Consider the following 23,880-nt stretch of genomic DNA (forward strand, 5'->3'; position numbering starts at 1 on the left):
ATAAACAATTTATATGCTTGACCCATGATTGAAAAATATTTCATATGTAGGGAGCTTAGTTATTATTCCAATGAGTGTCATGCTGATAAGATTGTCAACCTTACATATGACAAATATGATTTAAAAAAAAAAGATACCTAAGATGATACGATTGATGATATTGATAATACTGGAACAAATAAGAAGAAAGAGAATATATAATATATATTATTACTCATCTCAAAACAAGAAGATCCTCGACATAAGAAAATTTTTCATTCTTAATGTATTTTTATTAATAAAATCTATGCATTGATCATGGACAATAGAAGCTCCGATGATATTGTATCCAAATTACTAATGAGATAATTAAAATAATAGACGAAAGCTCATCTATACAAGCTAAAATAGCTTAAAGAAGACTCAACGATCATTGTAACTAAGATGTAGTTGGTATGAATACGTGATATGTGTTATTTGAAAGGTCATGATGTGATGTGAATGCAACCCATTTTAGAAAAAAGAATGCTTATGCATGATAGTAAAATAAGAAGAAAATTTTCATTCTACTAACTAACAAAAATAGAAATGAATCTAACACTTCTTAAGTGAAATGGGAAAGTTTTACTTTTCCATTTCTAATTATGAGCAGGAATTCATTATCAGTTCTAAAAAAAAAAGAGCATGTTATATTTTTATTATGAAATACAATCCAACTTTAGAAGTTATGATATAATGGGAAGAAAATTATCATCCTAATTTTATGATCGATGAAAATGTCATCTTAAATCAATAATAAAAAAAATTAAAGTTAAAAATATTTAAGTAACATTTTGTTATATTACAAAACTGAATCGTTTTATGCATATTCTATTCATGTAAAAATCGATCGGGTCACATTCTGATTTTCCAACACATTTATTAGAATAATTGAATCAAACTTTTTTATAGTTTAATTTTTGATTTTTTTGATTTGACCATTGGGTTCGAGTAGATTCTATTAACTATGCATTAATACTCTACTTAATATTTTATTATTAAGACATGAAATTATAATTACAATTATATAGTTTCTAAAACTAAATATACATCAAATCAGTCAAATGAATTGTTTATATTTTCTCATGGAATCAATCAAAGGATTATTTTCCTTTCATAATTGAATCAACCAAAAGATTATTTCCTTTCAAATACATTCTAATCAACCAATTTATTGGCAAATTTCTTTCTTTCTCTTCATTTCTCTTCTTCTATCTTCCATTGCAGACTTGTTTTCACTTCATTGATTTTTTTAGAGAGAGAACACTGATCAATCATATTTATACTTACAGAAGAAAATGAAAGAAAAATAGAGATCTACATCTCTACTAAAACTCTAAAACAACTTGCATTCCATCTTATCGAGTTCCTTCTGATGCATGCATCTCACATACCCATTAGCAAGACCGCAGCACCGCCATGGAGCACCGGTGGCGGCGGCCTGGTTTGGCTTCCCCCACCTGGTTTGGCTTCTGCGGCAGCCTTCCCCAGCTCGGCGTCGGTCCGGCACACCGGGCACGTGGAGTTACTCCGTAGCCACAGGTCGACGCAGGCTGCATGGAACATGTGATCGCAGTTGGGCAGCACTCTTGCCATCTCCCCCTCCTCCAGGATGCTAAGGCAGACGGCGCACTCCACGGCATCAGCGGCTTTCCCGTAGGCGAAATAAGGGAGGGCGGCGATGGCGGAGGGATCGAGCCCGGCCGGCTTCCGCCGATCGTGGGCGGCAGCTCCGGGCCGCAGGCGCCGGACGAAAAGGTGGCGGGCGCAGACGATGACGAGGTAGAGGAGGATGAAGACGCTGAAGGAGATGCCGACGAGCTCCAGTATGGTGTCCAAATCGCAGCAGGCGGTTCTGTTAGCCATGGGAGTGCTGCCATGGTTGGACATACTGCTTATGGACGGATGAGGCGTTGACGACTTCCCCCACCAACCCTTATCTCTTAACCATTAATACCAAGAAATTTACATCCACATACATACACCTATACATACAACTCTCTCTCTCTCTCTCTCTATATATATATATATTTATTTATTTATTTATTTATTTATAAAGAGAGAGAGAGTGAGAGAGTGAGAGAGAGAGAGAGAGGTGAGATATGATCAGAAACCTCACCCTCTCATCAGGCGCAGGCACACTGCGCACGTGCCGCGCCCCCACTGCCACTTCCTCATCGTGGCGGTCACGAGTTTTACGTCATGAAACACGCGGGCGGTGGTCGGGCAACCTCAGCGATCGTGCCCGAGGAGGTACCGAGAGTACTATTCGGCACGTTATTTCTCATGAACCTCAACACACGATAAGTCAGAATCCGTACTAAGGCACTGCTCGACACGTCACGCCTCGAGACTCCAAAGACACGTCAAGTCAGAATCTATACTAAGGCACTGCTCGACACGTCCACCACGTCAATCTGCGTACGATCGACCCACGTATAGTAATATAAAGACCTCTAGCCGGCATCTGGCCAAGGAAGAAAAAAATGTGAAAAAATCAATTGATCACTCCACTGACTTGCTCGTCGGAGGAGCCTCGTCGGGTGATCCCGACGAGAGCCATTTTTATAAAAAAACACGGTTACCTCATAAAGACAAGCTGTCAACCACCCGGGAATCTCCATCCAGTGCACGAAGAAGAGCAGCCAATCGACCAGGATCCCGATCAACGCCAACCTGCACCCCTTCCTGAGGGCGTGATCACCTCACGAAGACGAGCTACCAACCACCCCGAAGAAGGAGAGACGCAACTCGGGATACACGACGCCCGGATCGGCACACCAAGGAACGCTGATTAGCACCTCGACGCGAGGGCCCGATTGACCTCGGCATCCACCTCAGTAGACAAAAGACTTTCGACATTAACCCGTGGACCAGGCCATGCTGACTTATCAGTTACAACACATTTGTTCACTACCAGGTGGGTAAATCAGAAGTTATTCCCCTCTTCTCCTCAATGATCAAAAAGATGAAACATACGGTGGTGTGGCGATCTTGATTTCTTGCGGCCCTATTGACCAGACGACGGCTTGCAGAGAGTCAAATCGTGGGGTGTTCTGAAGGTTGACCGACACAAATATGGTGAGCTGGAAATAAAGATTCCTTTACGAGACAAAACCAATTCCAACTTCTTTAAGCAAATGCATACACTCGCTTTCTTTTTGAGACATCAAATTCGATCTATGAGGGAAATTGATGTTGATGTGGGTAAAATGAGACAGGAGGGTATGGATCAGCTCTGCTGCGAGAGTTCCTGTGATCCCACTATCTTCACCCGTGTCATCCTCCTGTTTGGGAGTTCTGCAATTGTTCGACTTGCCACCAACTCATCTCAATCTGCTACAGCTGCCTCTGTTCCTTGCCGTGGAAGCAATCTACTAGTCTTCTTCAAGACCGAGAAGACGTGTTGGGCTTTCTTTGCTTTGACGCTGCTTCCTCCGTAATATATGTATCTGAAGCTGGTGGTTCGATTCAGAACACCGATAGGGGAAGAGCATGTGTTGCGATGGTGAGTGCAGGCCTCTCGGGTGGCTGTTGGGCCTTCCCTTCGCCTTCCTCTCCCTCCTCGTCTCCGTCGTCGGCGTCGCCGTTTGGATCGTCGGGTAATCCTGATACCTCTCTCATCATCCTCTAGTTTCGTTGGTTCACAGTTCGATGAAGTGATGATGGTGATGGTGATGACATGGTTCGCAGGTTGCTGCTGTCTTGCATCTGCCCTTGCTGTCTGTGCGTGACGGTGCTGGTGGAGGTGGCCATTGAGCTCGTCAAGGCCCCTCTCCATGTCATGGAGTGGTTCACCTCGCAGATCCCCTGTTAGCGACATCCTGCTTTCATCTATCTTTCTTTCTTTCTTTCTTTCCCCTGTTTTCCTGTTCTCGAGTTGCCATTGGAAGACTGTGGTGTGTGAATGAGTGACGCTGCTGTAGATTTCTTGCTATTCATCTCTCTTCTCTCGTTTAGCTTGTAATAAATCTGTGACACAAACAAAAGCTTCCCTCAGTATCTGAGCTGATCAATCACCCGAGGAGAACACCAAGCGAATAATGGCTCGACACATCCAAAAGCAAGAGATCAGGCACAACTGGCAGCAACGAAGTGTGATCCACATCATAAAGTAGCCAAAGAATCTACTTTCTTTGATGGAGTTGATGCTTTTCTCCAAAAAGAAATAAGTTGATGTTTCATCTTTCATAGGTAGAGCCAACTGATCGAACTCGAGTCCTTAGGAATTGATCACAGACAACTCCTCCTCGACTTCCTTCTGCGTTCTTCTTCCTTGTTGGATGACACCTCTCTCTCCGGAATGGGTCACATGTGGGTGGGGCTCCTCATCATGATGCCATGGTTGAGGAAGATGCCAGTTGCAGGAAAAGCGGCACCTTCCCACATGCAGCTGGCCAAGAGCAAGCTGCTGCCCTTCGTGTCCCACCGGACTTATCCTCCTCACATCTCAATGATTCAGCAAAGCAATCATTCAGCCGCTTTATACTGCGCGCCGCCTGGCATCTCACTTACATCTACCATATCGGACATGGATTTGCTTGATATATTTCTTCATCATTGAATCCAGAAGCTGGCACTAAGAAATATAAAGCATGGTTCATTGATCAGGTGTTTGTGGTCTTCCTCCCGCGAGCAGAGTGTTGGAGATCCTGCAAAGAAGGATGTAGAGTATAGCTCAATTTGATTCTGCTTTGACCCTTACTGCAAACCACGTTAGTCCGACAATGGACCTCACTTCGTAGCTTCTCCTGCAGCAGTTGAGAGAGAGAGAGAGAAGACACGAAGCTTATTATAAGAGGCAGTAAGCCGTAGCACAATTTTGCTCACCAACTCCAGCGCTAAGAATGAGGCTCTCAATCTTCTTCTTCTTCCTTCTCCTTTTCCCTTGCTTCCACCTCTCCGGCTCTCAGAGCTACAACGCAATATTTAGCTTCGGTGACTCGCTCTCCGACACCGGCAACGTCGTCGTCGCCGGGCTGCCTTACGGCATGAGCTTCTTCGGCCGGCCCACCGGCCGTTGCTCCAACGGACGCCTAGTCATAGATTTCATCGGTACTACTGCTACTACTTGCACTCAATCTAACATACAGGCAATGCGTAGTAACTAAGAACTCAATTATGATCGACGCAGCCGAGGCACTTGGGCTGCCGCTGCTTCCACCATCCACCGCGAAGGGCAAAAGCTTCCTTAAAGGCGCCAACTTTGCTTACACTGCCGCCACCACACTCGGCTTCCGCTTCTTCCACCGGCTAGGACTCAGCAGCGGTCTATGGGTCAACGCCTCCCTGAGCACCCAAATAAGGTCGTTCGAGAAGATGATGCCTTCTCTCTGCAACTCTTCTCAAGGTGCCAACTGATTCATCTCTCTCTCTCTCTCTCTCTCTCTCCCTACCATCTTCATCCTTCTTCTTCTTCTTCTTCTTCTTCTTCTTATCGGAACATGTGAGACGATGGACGCTTGCAGAATGCAAGGAGTACTTGACCAAATCCCTCTTCGTGGTCGGAGAGTTTGGTGGGAACGACTATAACACTCCCATCTTTGCCGGCAGGAGCTTGAAACAAGTCTATACTTTCGTGCCCAAAGTCATCCACGCAATCCATTCCGGTGTTGAGGTACTCGATCGCACATCACAAACCTGTATCTGCTGTTACCGCTCATCGTCGTTGTTCATGGCAACAATGTGCAGAGGTTGATCGGCCATGGGGCGACTGAGATCGTGGTGCCGGGAATGCTACCGATCGGGTGCTTCCCCATGTTCTTAACATTGTACAGTACATCGAACACAAACGATTACACCGACATCGGATGCTTGAACAAGTTCAATGACTTGACATCCTACCACAACTCTTTGCTGCGCCGGCGACTGCGCGGGCTGCAGCGGAGGTACTCATGGACGAGGATCAGATACGCCGACTTCTTCGACCCCACGATTCAGTTCATTACCAGTCCGACACAGTACGGTGAGTTCTTCGTCTCCATTGGCGACCGCCATCACAGCAAGCTAAAGATCTGCGAAATGTTGCAGGATTCAGTGATGGCGGAGCTCTAAAGGCGTGCTGCGGGGCAGGTGGGAGAGGAGACTATAATGTGAATCTGGAGGCCAAGTGTGCCGAGCCAGGCTCGGATGTGTGCTCAGATCCATCGATGTATGTGAGCTGGGATGGGATTCACTTGACTGAAGCGGCTTATCGCCTCATAGCCAATGGTTGGCTCAAAGGTCCCTATGCAAATCCACCAATCCTGCAACAAAACTAGATCTACTGTGGTGCATGTTATTGGCCACAGTTCCACCACCAAATCCAAGTCAATAGCTTAGCTTTTGGATCCATGTGTTCTTTCGATGTCTGTGTATCATCCATTCAATGGTTACTAATAAGTGTGTTCTTTTGCATTCTTATAGCTTAAATCCAAATGGATAATAGTTAAGACTTGACATTCTCGTCAAAATCGAGTCATAAATTGATGAGATTGAACCGATGATTCAATATATTTCAGTCCAAAATAATGTTGTTAGATCATCCAACTCGATAAACTAACTAATAAACATGATGTACTGTATTATAGCATAAGACCTCACTAATAACCATCGAGAGCTGCATTAGAGAACAGCACTGAGACTTGGTTTGATCTGTCTCGGTCGCTATTTATGTATGGCACACAAGCAAGGCAGTAGCAGGAAGCTGATGCATTTTCCTGAGTCATGGCACCTGTAACAGAGGTGATTGCTGAAGCAACAAGGAATGAACCTTTTGTGCTTTGCCAGAATGCAAATAGGCATACAGAAACAATGCAGCAACACGATTTTGCTAAAGAACTATCAACACATTTCATAATGAAACCATGTATAATGAGAATTTACACAAGAATGCATCTAAAAATATTCACTCATATGGACAAAATTTAGCAGCGCAGGTAGTTGCTAATAAAAATGGATGTTTTTTTTTCTTGGTGAATAGATATGGCCATCAAGTTTCCTCTAGCGATCATTGACTACGGTAGACGACAATCTTCTGGCACGACGTGGAAAGAAATGACTGTTTAATCTATAGGAGTTCCCATTCAGACTCCAAGTCACGATTAGAACCCTTATCAGAATCTGATGATGAGCGGACTCCTCGTGCACGTTGCTTTTGGGCATTGAGATCACGGCAGGAGGTACCAGCCTTCTTGTAATGGCTCAACATTCGTAATTTTGAAATAAATAAGGCAACGACTTTTTTCTGTGAAAGACAAAACATCAGTTACTGAGTGCAACAACAAAAACTTCTCTAAATACTAAAGTTCAGATTTCCAATATTAGAATACGGCAAGAAGGCTCGGTGCAATTTATTTGACCGACTGTCCACAAAGTCCCACCGTGTCCATAAAGGATCTGTTCTGATGTGAAGGTGGTAAACGGTGTTTAGGTCACATTCAAGGTAATAAATTTAACCATATGTTACATTCATCCTTGTGTCTCATTCAGTCACATATTTGTCAGCACTTGGTATAGAAACATAGATATTTGAAGAAAAGAGATCAACCAGGGCAACAGGCAGCCAAGTAATCAGTAGCTGTAAGTTGGAGATGCATGACATTAGCTACAGGGATTACACAGACCTACAAACATCTTTGGAAGAATATCAACTGGGAAATGCAAGACCTTACCTACAATGGTTTTACAGCCCTGAGTAATCCAATACCACAATCAAAATGTGAGGCCAACATATGCTGGTCATGACATAAAACCAAGAAACAAAAACTGGGTTTCGCTGTTAGACTATTCAAACAAGAAAATGGATTTGGTGATTAACTAGTTCCATGATGTTTCATGCAACAGTTTAAACATATAGCCAAGAGAAGGTAAAAATAGATTGTTGTCTATGCAAGCATCTAATTACCTTGCATGACATCTTCCTCGGTTCATGATACGAGGCCAAAACAAGGTCATAGTCTTCATCATCATCCTCCCAGCTATCATGAAGATCTACATCCTGGAAGTCTTCAGATTTCAGATCAAGAACATGCATGTTGTTCCACATGTCTTCCCTGTGGGAGCTCTCTGAAACCCCTGAGAAAAAGCACGATAAGGTAATGCAAATGCCAAATGGTTGGCAAAAGCAACAATTTCAGTTTTGTTGCCATGCAACTTCACCTCCAGAAAAGGGAACAACATAACAAAGAACATTTAATTGTTCACACAGAAACAAATTTGGGTACTCTAGCATTTAATAACATTCAGAGGGATTGATGGCTTTCTCAAACCTTTATTTTGGTTCACAGTCCTTCCAGTATCAATTTTCATGAGACAAGACTACAACCGAGAGTTGACAAGGCAACCACAGCCAGGACCTCACCAGAGACCACCATGATGGAGAGACACTCCACCTGGCCCTAATAACTGTTCTGACCAGACAACAGTCTTTTGACCCTGTTTCTTTTTTCCTCTTTCCTTCTATCTTCTTCTCTCATTTTTTCCCCCTTTTCACCCACAATAAGTCCACCTCCAGACCAACATGTGCCAAGCAACAGCATGGCTCAATATGCCAATATGTTTCATTCTAGTAGCCAGATGGCACCCCATGCACCACCCAAACTAATAACCTTAAGCTGAACCATTAGAACTTCTGCTAGAAAATCAATAAAAGAAACAAAAGCAAACTTGGTTTCAGGATAAGAATTCATAATCCAATTCATGGTACACAGTTTTCCAAGTAGCATCCTTATAAGAAGGGCTAGGAAAACAAGAAAAGAAGAAATTTTAGTACATACCAATTTCTATGTCTTGTTCAGAAACAAGTGACTTAATATCTTCGATCTGTTGTTCACATTCATTTTCCTCCATGTGAGTTGTAAAATCCTGTAACATAGAAGTGCTTTCTTTCACATCTGTCAGAAGAGGACAAAGGATATGATAAGCAAGGGAACAAAAAGAGGAGAAAAAAGAAGAAAAGACCATAGAATCAAACAGCAAAGATACCACATGCTCCAGTTGGTGAAATATAGCTAGCAAGTTCCTTGATTGAATTAATTTGATCTGATGCAGATTTAAGGGCCTCATCATCTGATAGAGAATCATTTTGGCAGCCAGCAAGAGGTTCAGCAACAGGTAAAGCATTCTCAGAACTTTCATTTAGTGTATCCGCAAAAGCATTTGATTCAGCTTCATAAGTTTCTTGTGTGTCTTTATTAGAGACACAAGCATCAGGATCAAGCCAATCTCCCACAGCCTGATCGAGTTTCTCAGCGATAACTTTACCGGCCTGTCCCACCAAAAAAAATAATTGGCACACAGAAGAAGTCAGTTCGCTTGGAAAATTCTGCACATGCCCCTGAAGGTCGCCTAGAATTTCACAAAAAAACCTTGTATAGTTATAATATCATAAACACCCTTATAAAACAATAAAATTTCATGAATTCTCTTCTGGCAATATGTTCAAAATCCAAATAGTAATAATCAAAATCAAGATTCTGATCCTACACCTTACAGAAATAGCCCTTCACTATTTTGATAGAGTAGTTTGACAAAAAAAAATACAATAGATTATGCAAAGAGTGACATCAGGGATAGGATCATAATTTTTCACTCAACCCATATTAAACCTTAAAATCAAACCTCATATCGACCTTAGTTTAGCTAATTTTTCTTTTACAAAAAGCTCAATGGCGGTCAACTATCCATAACCCAACCCCAAATAGTTTGGACACCAGACTTGTTGTTATTGTTGTAATGAACAAATAAATGACCCAAAAATCTGTACAAGTTTAAATAGCTTTTTCTCATTTGTTACCGAAAGACTATGCTCAAAACAAATGACTGAAACTAAGACAGATGACACAAACCTGGGTTTTTCTGTTGCTCCAGATATTTATCAAACTTAATAGATTTATCTCAGAAGGTACTGAAAAAATGTACTCAAAAGTCAAAGAAACCACAAAAGTTGAAATAAATGGCACAAACCTGAACTAAACTATTACTCGTGCACATTTTTTCAATCTCCTGATACACATTGCCCCAAGATAGTCGATATGCGACATCCATGCTGAAAGTGAATCTCCAACAAGATAGAGGATCAACAAAATATTTTTTCTGCCTTCTTTTCGTACGAATTCTTGGGATGAGTTTTTATTTCGATTTGGAAACTTTGCTCTTAGCTGTTCAAACAGAATACCAATTAATTCTGGATATACTTCAGAATAGAAAAGGAATTAATTTAAGATCACAATAAGAACTTCATGCATTAAAACAAAAAAGATTAAGAAACTACTTTTGCACATATTTTCTGTTAACCAAAAACAAAACGGTGGCTTAAACATCAACGCTACATGATAGTCACTACATGGTCAACAACGTGAAAGAACAAACCGCACATGAACAACGAAACTTACATTGTGCAAAAAATTAGCTTAAGGGACAAAAAAATAACCTAAAGTTACCTTACACTAATTATAACTAGTTAAAGACCGTGACCTCAAGTGCTCACGACAACACGTACAATTTACAAGGAATTACGTATAAAAACGACGATAACACAACAGCACGTAGAGAAAGACAACCATTGATTGCCAAAAACCCAGTTCTTAAGATCAATCTACATAAGATCAATCGATTTTGGAATAACCTTAGTAGAATTAGTAGGGAAGAGACCTTGAGATCTCTAATCCAAGAAAATAGGGCCTTTAGAGGAAGAACATAGAGGAATCAATGCTTCGATCTAAAAGAGAACCAAGAAACGACCGGGAATCCCGCCGTCACAGCCTACCAGAGAGGGTTCAAGAAACAAACCCGGCAGCAATCGACGGATTCCAAGAGAGGATCTTTTTAGAAATCTTGCGTCGGCGGAGGAGATCAATGATTGCGTCCTATGTATAACCGAGAGAGAGAGCGAGATAGAGCCAAAACCACCAGGAATTGTGGTGGGAGGGGGCTTCCTCCGCGGGGTATTTATAATCGCTTTTTGGATGGAGACCACAAGCAGATTCCCAAGCAAACTCAAATTTCTATCTTATTTGATTTGTATGTTTATTTACTTATTTTGGAAAAGATCGATATGGGTTTAGGGTTTAAAGAGAAAAGAAACGATTACTCTCAGAACCTACCCCACTTCGTACCCGGTAGGACAGTGCGCGTGCGTGCGCCGCTCATTAGCAGCTTTGATTTCGGACCACAGAAAATGTTGGGTCGGGTCTGAACTGGAACGGAGTCTTGGCCCAACATCGGTTCGCCTTGTTAACTCTTCGTCGATCTATTCTATACTATCAATAAACTGAGTTGATCGATAAAGCCTGTTATGGATACGAATTATTGGGCATTTTTGTCCATTCCGTATATGTAGATTAATTTAATCGTTTGAAACCATTACTAGTGAGCTGGTCAATTAATTTATATGTTTCCATGTATATATTCAAAAGAAAATTTTGTATCAGGTTGAGAATACTGAGTACAATATTCTGCAGCGTCTATAGCGGATGATCTCCTCGTTAATGATAGATTTGGAGTTGTTAGAGCCTCTCTGATAACACATTCCAACCTTCACATATTCTACACATCATTTCCTTTAGAATTACAAACTTGGCTTCCCATTATATGTACTTGGCCTCAACTTATCCACCATCATCTCTCTCTCTCTCTCTCTCTCTCTCTGCATGGGGAACTTCTTGCCTTTGCCTTGCTTGTTTCATGAAGCCAAGATGTCACAGAAGCCCTCGAACAAATCCAAGCGAGGGCTCAATTTGCTCCTCGATGTCCCTCTAAACTGGTTGCGGAAAACGAAGCAACCTACGCAAACTTGCAGCGGAAGCAGGGACTCAACGTATCTTCCAGCATCTAAGCACACGAAGGAGAGAGAGAAGCACGGTGTCACCAGAGTGAAGGTGGTTCTCACCAAGGAGGAGGCAGCTCAGCTGCTAGCCATCTGCGCCCAAGGCGAAGAGAGGACGATTGCCGAGGCCGTAAGAAGGCTTAAAAGGTCACAGACTTCCAGGCATGGATCGAGCTGTGGTAGATGGAGACCAGCGCTTGAAGTCATCCCTGAGGAGTAAACAAAGGTAAGAACATATCCTCTCTTGCTCATGTAGAAAACCTTGGTATTCACACAACAATGTCGAGGAAATGGGATGAGAGGACTTCTTCTTCTTCTCGCTATGATTTCTTTCTGTTGATGTAGGTTTACTCACTGAACCATTTGGTAGATTTTATGTACTCTCTTTCTTCTTCCAAACCTAAATGCTAAGCGTTCTTCAGAGTTCGAGTACATGCTGAGTTGAGCAACTACTCCCACTGTAACAAGGTAAGGTATCCCCTCACCTTTCCATGTGTGGTTGAAGCCCAAAAATGACTTCTGCTAAAAGGAGGCATGGAGAGGAGCTCAACAAATCTTGCGAGTATGCTTTGCTTCTTCTGGCTCTCCAAGATAGGGCCTCATGGGGCTAATGCAGCTGGCAGATATCAGCAACATCTGCTTTTAAGGGATAAAAGAAGTTATCAATCCACAAAACTTTTGCATGAAATCAGTAATTTTTTTGTAGCAAGTTATTGTTCAGTACTACTTTTCTGCTTTGGTAGTGCTTAAAGAAACAGGTTTGTATGTCTCACAACCACTAACACATATATAAACTCACTTCAATACAACCACACCTCATCACACCCATGAGCTCTCACCTCTTCCTGTTCTTACACTGCCATAAAACACTTTCATTCTATTATGAAGATGAGGTTTTATTGTTTTTGATAGGACATGATGTGTTTTAGATGATCCTATATTGACCAAGTTGGGGTATATTCATTAATTCATACGACCTTACAGTCTTCTCCAGGCTATTTAATCTATAAACTGGGGTATTAAGAACAGCCGAACAGGAAAAGCCATGACAAGCATAGGCCTTGATGAGGCTTGGATTTAATTTAAATGTGCTAGTATTTAGAGTATTTATGAATTAGGTTTTTGACACAACAACAAAAAAAACTAGGTTTGATCTACTCGTTAGGGTTGCAAGTGAGTCAAAACCTATGAGCTAAGTCTCCATATCATATGTATAGGAAAAGACATTCAAGCTTGTTCTATTTAATTCAGATCCTTATCATGCATCCATGACCTGGTTCAGATTCCTTATAAAGAGGTCAGAAGGTGAGAGCAAGAAGAATCCGTGAAGAGCAGTAACAATCAATTCTTGATTTAAAGGAAAAACTATAGATTACAAAAAGAATAATTATCAACATCTTAGGTAAATCCAAAACAATTCATGTCGTCACCCACGTTGAGCAAGTGGAACCACCGCAATTGGTGGCTTTGGAAATAAACAGTATAAGACTGCACCTATGCAAGTACAAATAACACTGAGACCAACTATGCCGACAGGGCAGGAGATGTGGAACAACTCGTTCCACGCAGAAGGATACTAATGAATTAACCATAGAATTAAGTATTAAAAATCCTACCTGCTCTCACTATCTTCATTGTTTATTAGCCTACAATATCATTCCATGCTACAGCGTTTGACTCATGTCTTCTTCTGAAGTGTTTATGATTCCACGTTTTAAATTTTAGCCAGAGGTTTTGTCTTCTCTTCCTTCAACATCAAAGTCAAAAACGAGTTTTGTTTTCTCTAACGTGTTACTATCCCAAGTCTGATTGATAGTTATACTAACATGATGAAATAGAATTTACTTAAAACAAAAGCAGGAGGCCATCAAATACCTTATGAACAAGTTTGATTCTTATATAGTTGTGTATAAAACAGCTAATAAAAGAGTAGACAACATTGGTTCCTTCAGCAGATATGTACAGGGTTCTCAGTTAATGGTCAGGTGGAGCCAGGATGAGATGGCCTAGATATTTAGTGCTCTATACAATAACAATATGCACATTAGTCTCTATTATTAATATAACTAGATATTCAGTTAAATATGATAAAAACCAGATACAATGATGCATGAGGGTGCTCCAGCAACATGATGAAGCAGTGTTAATAATCTAGTCAAAAGATCAAAGCAGTCAAAAGTACGAATATTTGACATATATCAAGCTCGATCCACTATATACTGATACTCTTAAAAAAAAAAAAAAAAATCCAAGGATAAGTTCTAATCTCTCTTGCATGATGTGCTAACTTGTCCAGATATGATATGGAAGTACTAGAACAATTTTAATGAGAAAATTGTTTCTTGTTTTCAGGAAAACATGTCTTGCAATAAAAACCAAACAGTGATATGTAGAATTAATAAAGGTTAGAAATGGCAATGGGGTTGGAGTCCTGAATGACATGCTGCATCAAGTACTAGTAACAATGAAAAAGAGCATAATTCTAGTTCAAGTTGACAGCAGCAAAGAGATAACGGCACCAACCTCAACCCTCGTCGTTATTTCTCAGCTTTATCCTTAAGTAATGTAGTTGAATTATTTTCTCTATCTTTTGATATCAACATTTTATGTAGTTGTTTCTGCAACAACGTTCTCAAATGGGAACTTGAAGCTAAATTCTTATCCAGCTTCTCTTTTTCAGCTAAAAGTTCAGACTTTCTCGCCTCTGCAGCAGCAATCTTAGCATTATTGAGATATCCATCATTTCCTTGAAGGCGTTTCAGAGATGATTTGAGCTGCAATAGCATACATTATGTAGAAAAAGTCTACGTTACTGATAGGATGTATGACATATGAAACAAATACAAAACTTTAGACGTAATGCTCCTTCGTTTGTTGTTCTAGTAAATAAATTAAAAATATATTTAGTTCTAGTTACCTACCATGATACCAAGAAAGAGAAAACATCCCAATTGTTTGGTTTGACTGCATGGCTTTGTCCTGCCATTAAGCTTTGAAGAGGGCCATCAAACCAATAAGTGTTTTAACTTTGTTTACCTGGAATAAACATTACTTGAAATTGCCTTGTTTAATTGCAAATTTGATCATGAAAAGATTTGGACTACATTTTCTTCAACCAGGCATCTTTCTCAATGAAATCTATCATTGGACTTCCTAAGTACACAGAATGTGGCACAAAATGTGGACAGAGATTTAACAAAAGTTCTGAAAGGATGAGATGCAATGGTGCACATAATAAATTGGCATGAAATTTGACTACCTGGATATATTTGCACAAGATTTTAAATGTTTTGCTTCTGATATCAGCTTGTCGCGGCTACCATGCTTATATTTTTTTATCGCTCAATTCAATGAAGATTATCAACTTTATGGTCTCAATTTATTTTAATAGGCCATCTTGATGCTAAAAGAATCAAGGAACCCTAGATTGGCATCCCAAACTGACGAATGACAAAAGAAATAACATGCATAAGGAGGTTTGATCAATGTGAAATGGACTGTTTATTATCCGGGATGGAGTACTATCATCTTAGTTTTCTATTTGGGAGGGGAAAGAAGCTGTCATAGGCCGAAGAATGGCATATGCTTTCTTCATTTAAGCACCATTCACTGATAGTGCAATCGGATTCCTATGCAATTAACTCTACATGTACAAAATCTGAGAAATGGAATGCTGTGAGAAGAGAAACATCCAACCAAAATTCTAGGATTAGAAACAGAGGAGCAAAAGAACCTTACTTCCGAGACCCAATCCCGCAGCTTCCGCACCTCTTCGCGAGTGTCCGAAACGAACCTCCTCTGCCGCTCCTTGAACTCCTCCATCTCCGCCCTGTTCGCAGCATAAAACCCGTCCCTCTCCTTCTCCCTCTCTTCCAGCTCCTCAATCGCGCTCTTCAAGTCCCTACTCCCCGAAACCACCTCTCCATCGAAACGTACAATTCGTACAAGAATCAATCAATAAACAAGGGGTAAAGATCAGAGCATGCCTGTACTCGCGGGCGGCGGCTTGGTACCGGGCGTCGACGGCATCGATCTGGGTCCTGTTGGTGAGGATCCGGTGGGCGATTTCCGCGTTCCTCCGCTCCAAGAGAAGGCATCGCCGCTCCGCCCGCCGCAGCTCCTCGATCTTCTCGGACAGCAGATGGGACTTGGCGATCTGGATCTCCTTCTCGGTCTGGAGCCATCACGATCAGACCTAGGGTTAGGGTTGGTGGGAAAGGACGGAGAGGATGGAGAGTGGAGGAAAGAGGTGAACCCGAAGAAGGGCGAGCCTTTGGGTTCGGGTGGCTTCCATTTGCCGAAGCCTCTCTTGAAAGGTGGACGGGGCCGCCATTACCGCCGACCGCCAGCGAGCGAGAGAGGGGGAGAGAATTCGAAGTTTGGCGGGAAGACGTGGTGATCAATCCACTCCCAAACCGACATATTATTATTATTATTATTATTATTATGAAGTATAAAAAAAATTATTTTTCGTTTAATTTTAATAATTTAATTTCTTCTATTAAAATAGATAATAATTTAATTTTTTTCATCTTCATCTCCATCAATTTGGAGTCGAAATTAGAATCGAAACCACCACCACCCATAATCTTAATACCACCCACTTATTATATATATATATATATATATATATATATATATATATATATATATGTGTGTGTGTGTGTGTGTTTTAACAATCTCGAGAAAAGTGCGACAAGTGAAGGACAGTTCGACCCGTTTACGTCACCTTCCATGGCCTCACGATGTGGCCTACGTGATCAAACTGAGCACCGGAGGAGCGCTGCTGCCTGCTACTTTGAGACAGTTTATAGCGGCAGCGAAGAGAACTTTCTGTAGATTCTACGATATCAAGCATATAGCAAGACATACGATAGTTGACAGAGTGTTCACCAAGAAGAAGCGGAGGTTTAGGATCGAAGGGAAGGAGAGGTTGGAGACCAGTTGCATGGAGAGCAAGAAGATTGATAGAACATGATAGCTGCGTCACCCTTACACCCTCCACACTTGCTCTTACATCCTCCGTTTGGTTGGTTATTGGTTCCCAGCTCACAGCTGAATTCCTCCCAGAATGCCTGCGTTCCGACCTCAAGCCCAAGCTGGTCTCCCGATGCCACCATGTCATCAAGCTCATGGGGTTCCGAGCTCATCGGAGTCCCAACATCACCAGATTGGAGCTCTGGATTAGACTGTTGGGTTGTCGTTAGTCTCTTAGTTCTAATAGGGATCAGTTGTTCTATCCCAAACTACTCTCTCTCTCTCTCTCTCTTTATCAGATGAAATAAGAACCCAGCAATTCTGGTCAATGAACTCGCATGTTTGTTTATTGCTTCTCTCTCTTTCTTGCATTGTGTCATTGTCCTTAGTGATGTAAAATGAACACCAGTGCTTAAGTTTTGTCCTCATCGCAAGAACTGGGAACGATAATACCATGCATGATCTTACCAAGGAGATGTTGATTTCTGAAGATTATGTAGCATGATACACTGAACAAGCAGAATACCGTTAATTAGTACAAACGACATCGTCGAATGCTACGAGTATCAATTACAACAATGTTGATTTGATGCTGCAAATGCTCATCCAATCTGAAAGCAAAAGCATACAAGATGAAGCCCATCGATCTTTCCTTTTTACCTGTTCAGATACACCGTGGGGAATGCTGAAGCCAAAAACTGCAGCCCTCTTCGATCTCATGTTCCTTCCCATGCTTGTTTGATGCCTCAGATTTGTGCCTTGTTGTCAGAATTCATCCTCTCTTTTCTTCCATATCTGAGAATCATGATGTGTTCAAGAATATCATCCTTCTCTCCTTGTAACTTTTTGCATCGACAGATTAAGATTGGACCAGAATTCTTCTCCATGCATTTGTCTAAGAGAGAGAGAGAGACCAATTCTCAGCCAGATCGTTGGATCACCTCCTTGTTTACGTGGATGACATCAACTGATTACAAGGAGAAGAATAGTGATGCTATGGGTGAATTGAAGAACCGCATGTCATTGATGTAAGCCTTGATACATAAAATCTTTGCCATAAAATAAAGCGAGGCAATGTATTATTATGGAGGATGGAGAGTTATCAACGTAGTTATCTATTGGGAAGGAAAAGAAGCTGTCATAGGCCGAACAACGACATCTTCTTTCTTCACGTAAGCAACATTTACTGAGAGTTCAATCAGATTCCTAAGAAATTAGACTCGATAGGTTAATGAATCAACCCTTCCTTCCTTTTCCCCATCAAATGCTGCAAACTTGAGGTGCTTCGAACATGGAGTGCCAATCAATCATATCATGTCATGCTGCCGATCATATCATATCACGTCGGAAACGAAAGAGAGATGCTGGTGCAAGTAGTTCACTTATTCACCTGTCAATTAGATCCATATCCAGAACAAGAGCTTCCTTCACTTTACTGCAACCAGACTTTACTCGTTTCTTTGTTTCATGTTATGTGCTCGTTCCAAAGGAGAATGATCGAATGATCCTAAGGTCCAATCGATTCCATCCGTCTGATAGTTTTGGGTAAGAAAATGGATGGGAATTTGTTCCACCAATCCGACATGATGAATTGGTGGGCTCTGAAAAAGCATTGGAATAAAAATATATATCTCATTTAATTTTAAAATTAAAATCATATTCAACTTAGAGTGGGAGGGGTAAGTTTCTATTATATTATTTTTAGTATTAGTGGTGACAAGGTGACATCTAATCCTCTTATTAATTTAGAATTGTGCAAAAAGTTTTTAACTATGGCAAGTGATACCAACACGATCGTCGATATCTCACAAATTAGCAACGTGGTGTCGATGAGTATATCGAATCAGCTCCATATGGTTGGTAATATAACATTGATAGAAAAATTGGCTCGATAAAGTCATTTTCGCGTAACCATAATCATGATTATTTTATGCATGATCTCGTGATTCATTAATGATTGATTGTATGATGTGTGTAATTAGTCTTGATGTAATATTTAGCCGATGCACTATAAAAAAAAAATAAGTATATTATAGGGGATTTTTCATTTATTATTATTTGACTTTGATATTTGATCGAATTCTCTATATTTTTTATTAATTTAATCAGAGATATATTAGACATCTTGAATTTTTAGACATCTTTGTCTAAGATGGAACTCAGAATTGGACATGATTAATTTATACAATAATGATAATTAAACTCTCAAATTGGATCGATTAATTGGTATAATTCTGAGAATTAATCAATAGCGAATCAATTATCTTGTAATAAGAAATAGTTCAACGACCTTAACGAGCTCCATGCTACTAGTACTCCTGATTTAGTGGAATTGATGGTGGCCCCAACCCTAGCGGGAAGAGGTGGACCCACCACGTCCAATCGTCGGCCCACCGGACGCGTGGAGGGACGGCCACCGTCAGTTGTACATCAAGTGGCGGCGGAATCTGGCGGCAGAAATGGACGAAAACGTTACATTCAGATACCCCTTTGCGATGAACACAATTACCTTTGTGCCACCTTGCCACCAGCTAGGAAGCATCGTCAGGTAGCTTTTCCGTAAATTATTTGGATCTCGAGGTTACATTAGTTGAGTGGAGTAAGGTATTGGATAATATATGTGTGTGGAGAGGGAATGATTGAAGGCGATTGGGGAGCGTCCTCGATTTGGGTGCGACACGGTGCGTTGAATCCAAGCAGCATGGTGGAGATTACCGGGACTGGCGTCGCGGCGGGGAGGGGAGCGCGGCCGTGGCGGCTTGCCGACGAGATGCACCCTCCCGGCGTCGGATGCCGGGCGGTGGCGGCTGAGCACGTGAGGGCGTTCCACCGCCACGAGCCCGAAGAGAATCAGTGCAGCTCCGCCGTCGTCAGGCACATCAGAGCCCCCGTCCACCTCGTAAGATCCCTCTTCTCTTGGTTCCTCTCTGTGACTCGTCTTTGGTGTGCTCAACTCTGCAAACGGATAGTCTTTTTCTTCCTTGTAAACGATCGAATCTTCTAGTTTCCAAGAGTCGGATGCAGTATTTGTTCCAGGTCTTGCTTGTTTGTGTGGGATTCGGAGAGTTTCTTCCACACTAAACCTAATCGACGAGGTAATCAACCCGTATTTCCTCAAAAAAATGATGTTGGGGTGTTGGATAAACGAATCATGTCGCATGTTAGCCCAAAAAAAGGAGGAAAATACAGCTGTAGATTGATTGGCCTCCCTCTCTCTTTCTCTCATTTTGTTGTTGACAGGGGTTTGATGGTAAAGGTTTTATCTTTAGTTAACGAATAGAGCTGTACCATAAACTTTAATTCTTTGAGTTATTGTTTCTTGCTTTTATGCTGATAGGTGTGGTCTCTGGTGAGGAAATTTGATGAACCACAGAAGTACAAGCCCTTTGTAAGCAGGTGTATTGCGCAGGGGGATCTCGGGGTTGGGAGGTTGAGGGAGGTGAATGTAAAGTCCGGGCTCCCTGCCACCACCAGTACTGAAAGGTTGGAGCATCTCGACGACACTGAGCACATTCTCAGCTTTAAGATCGTCGGAGGGGACCACAGGCTTAAGGTCTGTCGATATTCTCACTGTCGTTCATCCCTGGTTCCTTGCTGACTGCATCTTGTTACATTCTGTTCTTGTTATGGCAACCTCTATTCTGCTAAAAATAAGAGCGTCCTCTGATTAAAACACATCATGATCATTAATTTGCAGCCAGATTTGAGCTTAATCGAGAGAATTTTATGTAGCTTGTCGATGATGTAGCTATGAAACATCTGTTTGCTTCTCGATGAGCACCATGGGAAAGTATCACGACTTTCATGCATCTGGATAAGCTTTTGTGCTCGATGATATATAATATCATGACTTTGCTTAATTCTTGCAATGATGGATTAGCATAGAGTTGTCTTTCTGAGGAGCATGTATTTTCAGGAAAAGTTGCTGTTCCCAAATGAGGAAGCACGGATCTTTGCTGACCTTTTGACTCAGTCAGGGAAGGGGCATGTGATCTTAGACTGCTGAATTATTAATATATTTATTTTGATGTATGCCCCATATGAGCTTAATTTCTTCCTTAGTTTTGACTTTGGTGCTAACATTGTCATGTAGTGAAGATCTTTTGGCTGTATTTTTGCTTAAAGAACATATAGCAAAGACTTAAATGGCAACTTCAGTATCACCGCCTAAGCTTTATGATTCGTTTGCACTTCATCCATCTACATGTTTGGTAGGTAAGAATGTGTCTTAGCTATCAACTCTGTGACGTTGCTTCGGATGAGTATTATTACCGGGTAGAGATCGGTTCCTTTGAGCTACTACAGAAATTGCTTAATGATAAAAACCATTCTTATTTCTTGAATTGTTAGTTTGCGGTTGATGTTTCAGACTCTTGATCATCTATCTTCTTTTGTTTGATCTGGCGGTTCCGCCGGAAATGTGGAATAAACATTGAATTATACATACAAAATTCATGAATTGCTGTTGACCATCAGCTGCCTTGTATTTTTTGTGGCTATGCAGAACTATTCATCCATCGTAACAGCCCATCCTGAGACCATCGAGGGGAAACCTGGGACGCTGGTGATCGAATCGTTCGTAGTGGATGTGCCTGATGGGAACACCAAGGATGAGACTTGCTACTTTGTGGAGGCCTTGATCAAATGCAACCTCAAGTCACTGGCAGAAATATCTGAGCGCCTGGCTCTTCAAGACTACACAGAGCCAGTTGACCTCTGAATTGTCTGGTGGAGGTAATGGAGGTAGTCACAAGTCATGGTTTAGGCCCTGACGTTATGAAAGCTTTGCAAAAGTCTGGTTGTTTCTTATTTCTTCCCCTTCGGTTATGCATTAGTATATGTATGGTTTTAAGTGATGAAGGCAAAGCTTCAGGGCTATATCAAAGTAGAAATATAGTTCCTAGGATCGAGCGAATTCAACTCTTTTCTTGAGTTACCTGAGTGCTATATTGGGTCATTGTAAATATTCGACATCTTTCTTTCTATATATATCTATCTATCTAGATAGATCGGAGACTTTTAAGTTGGCTGCATCATATTTTTGTCTAGTGCTTGATTCTGTAGGTAGATAATCTCTTTCTATCTTCCTCTGAGGTATTCTAACAAGTAGTTTGAAGTTCTTTAATATAGGTGGGACGGCACATTTGTCAGCTTGGCATTGCTGGTAGACCAAAAGGCCACTGTTATCCACCAGCCAGTCTACAGTGGCACGCATAATGCATGCTACATGTGACAAATCTGATGGGGACTCCTTCCTACTCCAATTTATATGGCTGGGAAAGACCATCACATGTCCTTTTTAAAGTCATCCTGACACACTGTGGAATCAATAAAAGCAGTTATGGTGCCTTTCAAGAAACTTCTCCATGTTTTGCATGAGCCTCTTGTGGGGGAGGCAATGAGGTCTCAGCACAAGAAATTTCAAGCTGTCTGCATGAAAGTCAAGCAGTGGTTTTGAACTTGGCAATCAAGTATTGGATAGGCCAGTAAACCAATCATATCCTGCCATGCCCCCTACATTGTGTTGTTGATGGTTTGGATTCTTGCCTTTGCCTAGGAAACACTCCATGAGATTGTTGATGCACCAAAGGCCATCAGTCACCCAGACATGGACAGGAGCCTTGGATAAGGTTTACTCCAAACTCTGCTTGTGGAGCAACACCCAGTATATTCATACAAGGTTACTGGAAATTTTTGTAACCTTCCTTTCATGTGACCTCCACCTTCTCTCAATTTAGGGGTTTGTGATTTGCCAAAGAATTCCACAAGTTTGGGACTTTTACCTTTCTCCTTATTCCAAAATCTCTAACATGCTCACTCCTTTGTACACTTCTTTCAATCTCCTGGTCTGCTTTTTTGTATCACACCTTTCAATCTCTCAGTGTATAGCTTCTACTGGGGCTCAAAATGAACAAAGCTTTGCACCTGAGTTGTATTAGTCAGTAAGATTGACAAAGCTTAAAATGGATCGTAAGTTTCATGTATGATCCTCGAATTTGGCAGATGATGAGTAGATAGATGCAGAGGGACTGCTTGCTGTGGTTGTCTGTGGAAACAAATGAGTGCTGAACTCCATTAGTTCATCAGAGTGTCAACTTTATCTTGGTTGTTGTTGTTGTTTGATGTAGAAAATTTATGTCTTTAGTACTCTTTACTATAAACTGTTTAAAAATATTTTTTTAATATTTTTTTATTTTTCTTGAGTCAATAAAGTTTTTAATGGATAGTGTGTCTCTGACTTTAACTATATATAAATATATACATATATACATGTAATTTTCAAGTTTAATTATTTATATTAAAACCAATTTTAAGGGGATAAATACTAAAATCAATAATTATTTACATAAATTTTCCAAATCACAATTGCTAGTCTATTTAAAGAAATATACGCATCAATAAATCATCATAAGAAGGGTGGGTTTGTTCGACCTGTAGGCGGAGTTGGCGTCAGCCCCTTCTCGTCCCCGCTTCTTTCCTCATGATGTATTGCGACTTCCGCTCCGACGCCGCCGCCCCGTACCGCAGGGTCGGGTCTGTCGCTCCTCAGCCAGACCGCGAGGTTTCTAACCTCCATCCTTCCTCGCCTGCTCCTCCTCTCTCATCCTCCGGTAAATGTCCTTTTTCTGCCGCTCTAAAAACCCTAGTAGCATGATTCGATTGATGATGAGCTTTTGCTGATGGTCGGACATTATTGTTGTGATATTCACGCTTAATTGGTTGATTCTTCTTCGTTGTTGTGGCTGATTTCTCGTCGGATCGATTTCACTAAGAGAATAGTGCTTACAATTGATTTCTTTATAGAAATCGTTTCCCTGATATGAGACGTAACTCTGATTTCAATCATCCTCTTTGAAGGACTACGAGGAAAGACGAAAGTTGTAAATTGGTATTGCCACTGATCGATCTGACTGCAATTGCAATGATAGGCCACCTGTCTGCGCGCACACGTGCGTGTGCATGCGTGCATGAGCGCGAGTTTATGTGTGCGCATGTGTGCATGCATATTATTCAAACAGACAGGGCATTCATAAGTTTGGAGAAAAAAAATTAAAAAGGAAAACTCAAAAGTTGTTTAA

The 23,880-nt window shown here is 41.3% G+C and overlaps 4 protein-coding genes across 7 annotated transcripts; 2 read left to right on the forward strand and 2 right to left on the reverse strand.

The window, feature by feature from the left end:
* Window positions 1-1,234: 1,234 nt before the first annotated feature.
* Window positions 1,235-1,961, reverse strand: LOC135672674 (RING-H2 finger protein ATL39-like). The gene has a single exon (XM_065181176.1). The coding sequence runs from the start codon at window positions 1,906-1,908 to the stop codon at window positions 1,405-1,407; it is 504 nt and encodes a 167-aa protein (XP_065037248.1). The 5' UTR covers window positions 1,909-1,961; the 3' UTR covers window positions 1,235-1,404.
* A 1,287-nt stretch (window positions 1,962-3,248) lies between these two features.
* On the forward strand, window positions 3,249-6,422 carry LOC103982285 (signaling peptide TAXIMIN 1). Of its 4 annotated transcripts, none has more exons than XM_065180132.1 (7): window positions 3,249-3,620; window positions 3,712-4,132; window positions 4,213-5,073; window positions 5,153-5,368; window positions 5,487-5,635; window positions 5,710-5,983; window positions 6,049-6,422. In XM_065180132.1, the coding sequence occupies exons 3-7, from the start codon at window positions 4,866-4,868 to the stop codon at window positions 6,276-6,278; spliced, it is 1,077 nt and encodes a 358-aa protein (XP_065036204.1). In that variant the 5' UTR covers window positions 3,249-3,620; window positions 3,712-4,132; window positions 4,213-4,865; the 3' UTR covers window positions 6,279-6,422. The 4 variants fall into 4 exon arrangements, with proteins under 4 accessions (XP_065036204.1, XP_065036202.1, XP_065036203.1 ...); XM_065180131.1 differs by having other exon boundaries at window positions 3,250-3,620; window positions 3,712-4,689; window positions 4,776-5,073; XM_065180130.1 differs by having other exon boundaries at window positions 3,712-5,073.
* A 455-nt stretch (window positions 6,423-6,877) lies between these two features.
* On the reverse strand, window positions 6,878-10,941 carry LOC135671848 (uncharacterized). Its single transcript, XM_065180133.1, has 6 exons — window positions 10,789-10,941; window positions 9,964-10,157; window positions 8,983-9,265; window positions 8,775-8,891; window positions 7,904-8,073; window positions 6,878-7,243 (listed from the first exon to the last, which is right to left on the reverse strand). The coding sequence occupies exons 2-6, from the start codon at window positions 10,042-10,044 to the stop codon at window positions 7,067-7,069; spliced, it is 828 nt and encodes a 275-aa protein (XP_065036205.1). The 5' UTR covers window positions 10,045-10,157; window positions 10,789-10,941; the 3' UTR covers window positions 6,878-7,066.
* Window positions 10,942-19,429: 8,488 nt separating this feature from the next.
* On the forward strand, window positions 19,430-21,824 carry LOC135671849 (abscisic acid receptor PYL3-like). The gene is made up of 3 exons (XM_065180135.1): window positions 19,430-19,700; window positions 20,139-20,354; window positions 21,306-21,824. Exons 1-3 carry the CDS (start codon window positions 19,437-19,439, stop codon window positions 21,519-21,521), a joined length of 696 nt encoding a protein of 231 aa, XP_065036207.1. The 5' UTR covers window positions 19,430-19,436; the 3' UTR covers window positions 21,522-21,824.
* The last annotated feature ends 2,056 nt before the right edge of the window (window positions 21,825-23,880 follow it).

This window comes from Musa acuminata, chromosome BXJ1-4, assembly GCF_036884655.1.
Source record: "Musa acuminata AAA Group cultivar baxijiao chromosome BXJ1-4, Cavendish_Baxijiao_AAA, whole genome shotgun sequence".
Taxonomy (NCBI): Eukaryota; Viridiplantae; Streptophyta; class Magnoliopsida; order Zingiberales; family Musaceae; genus Musa; species Musa acuminata.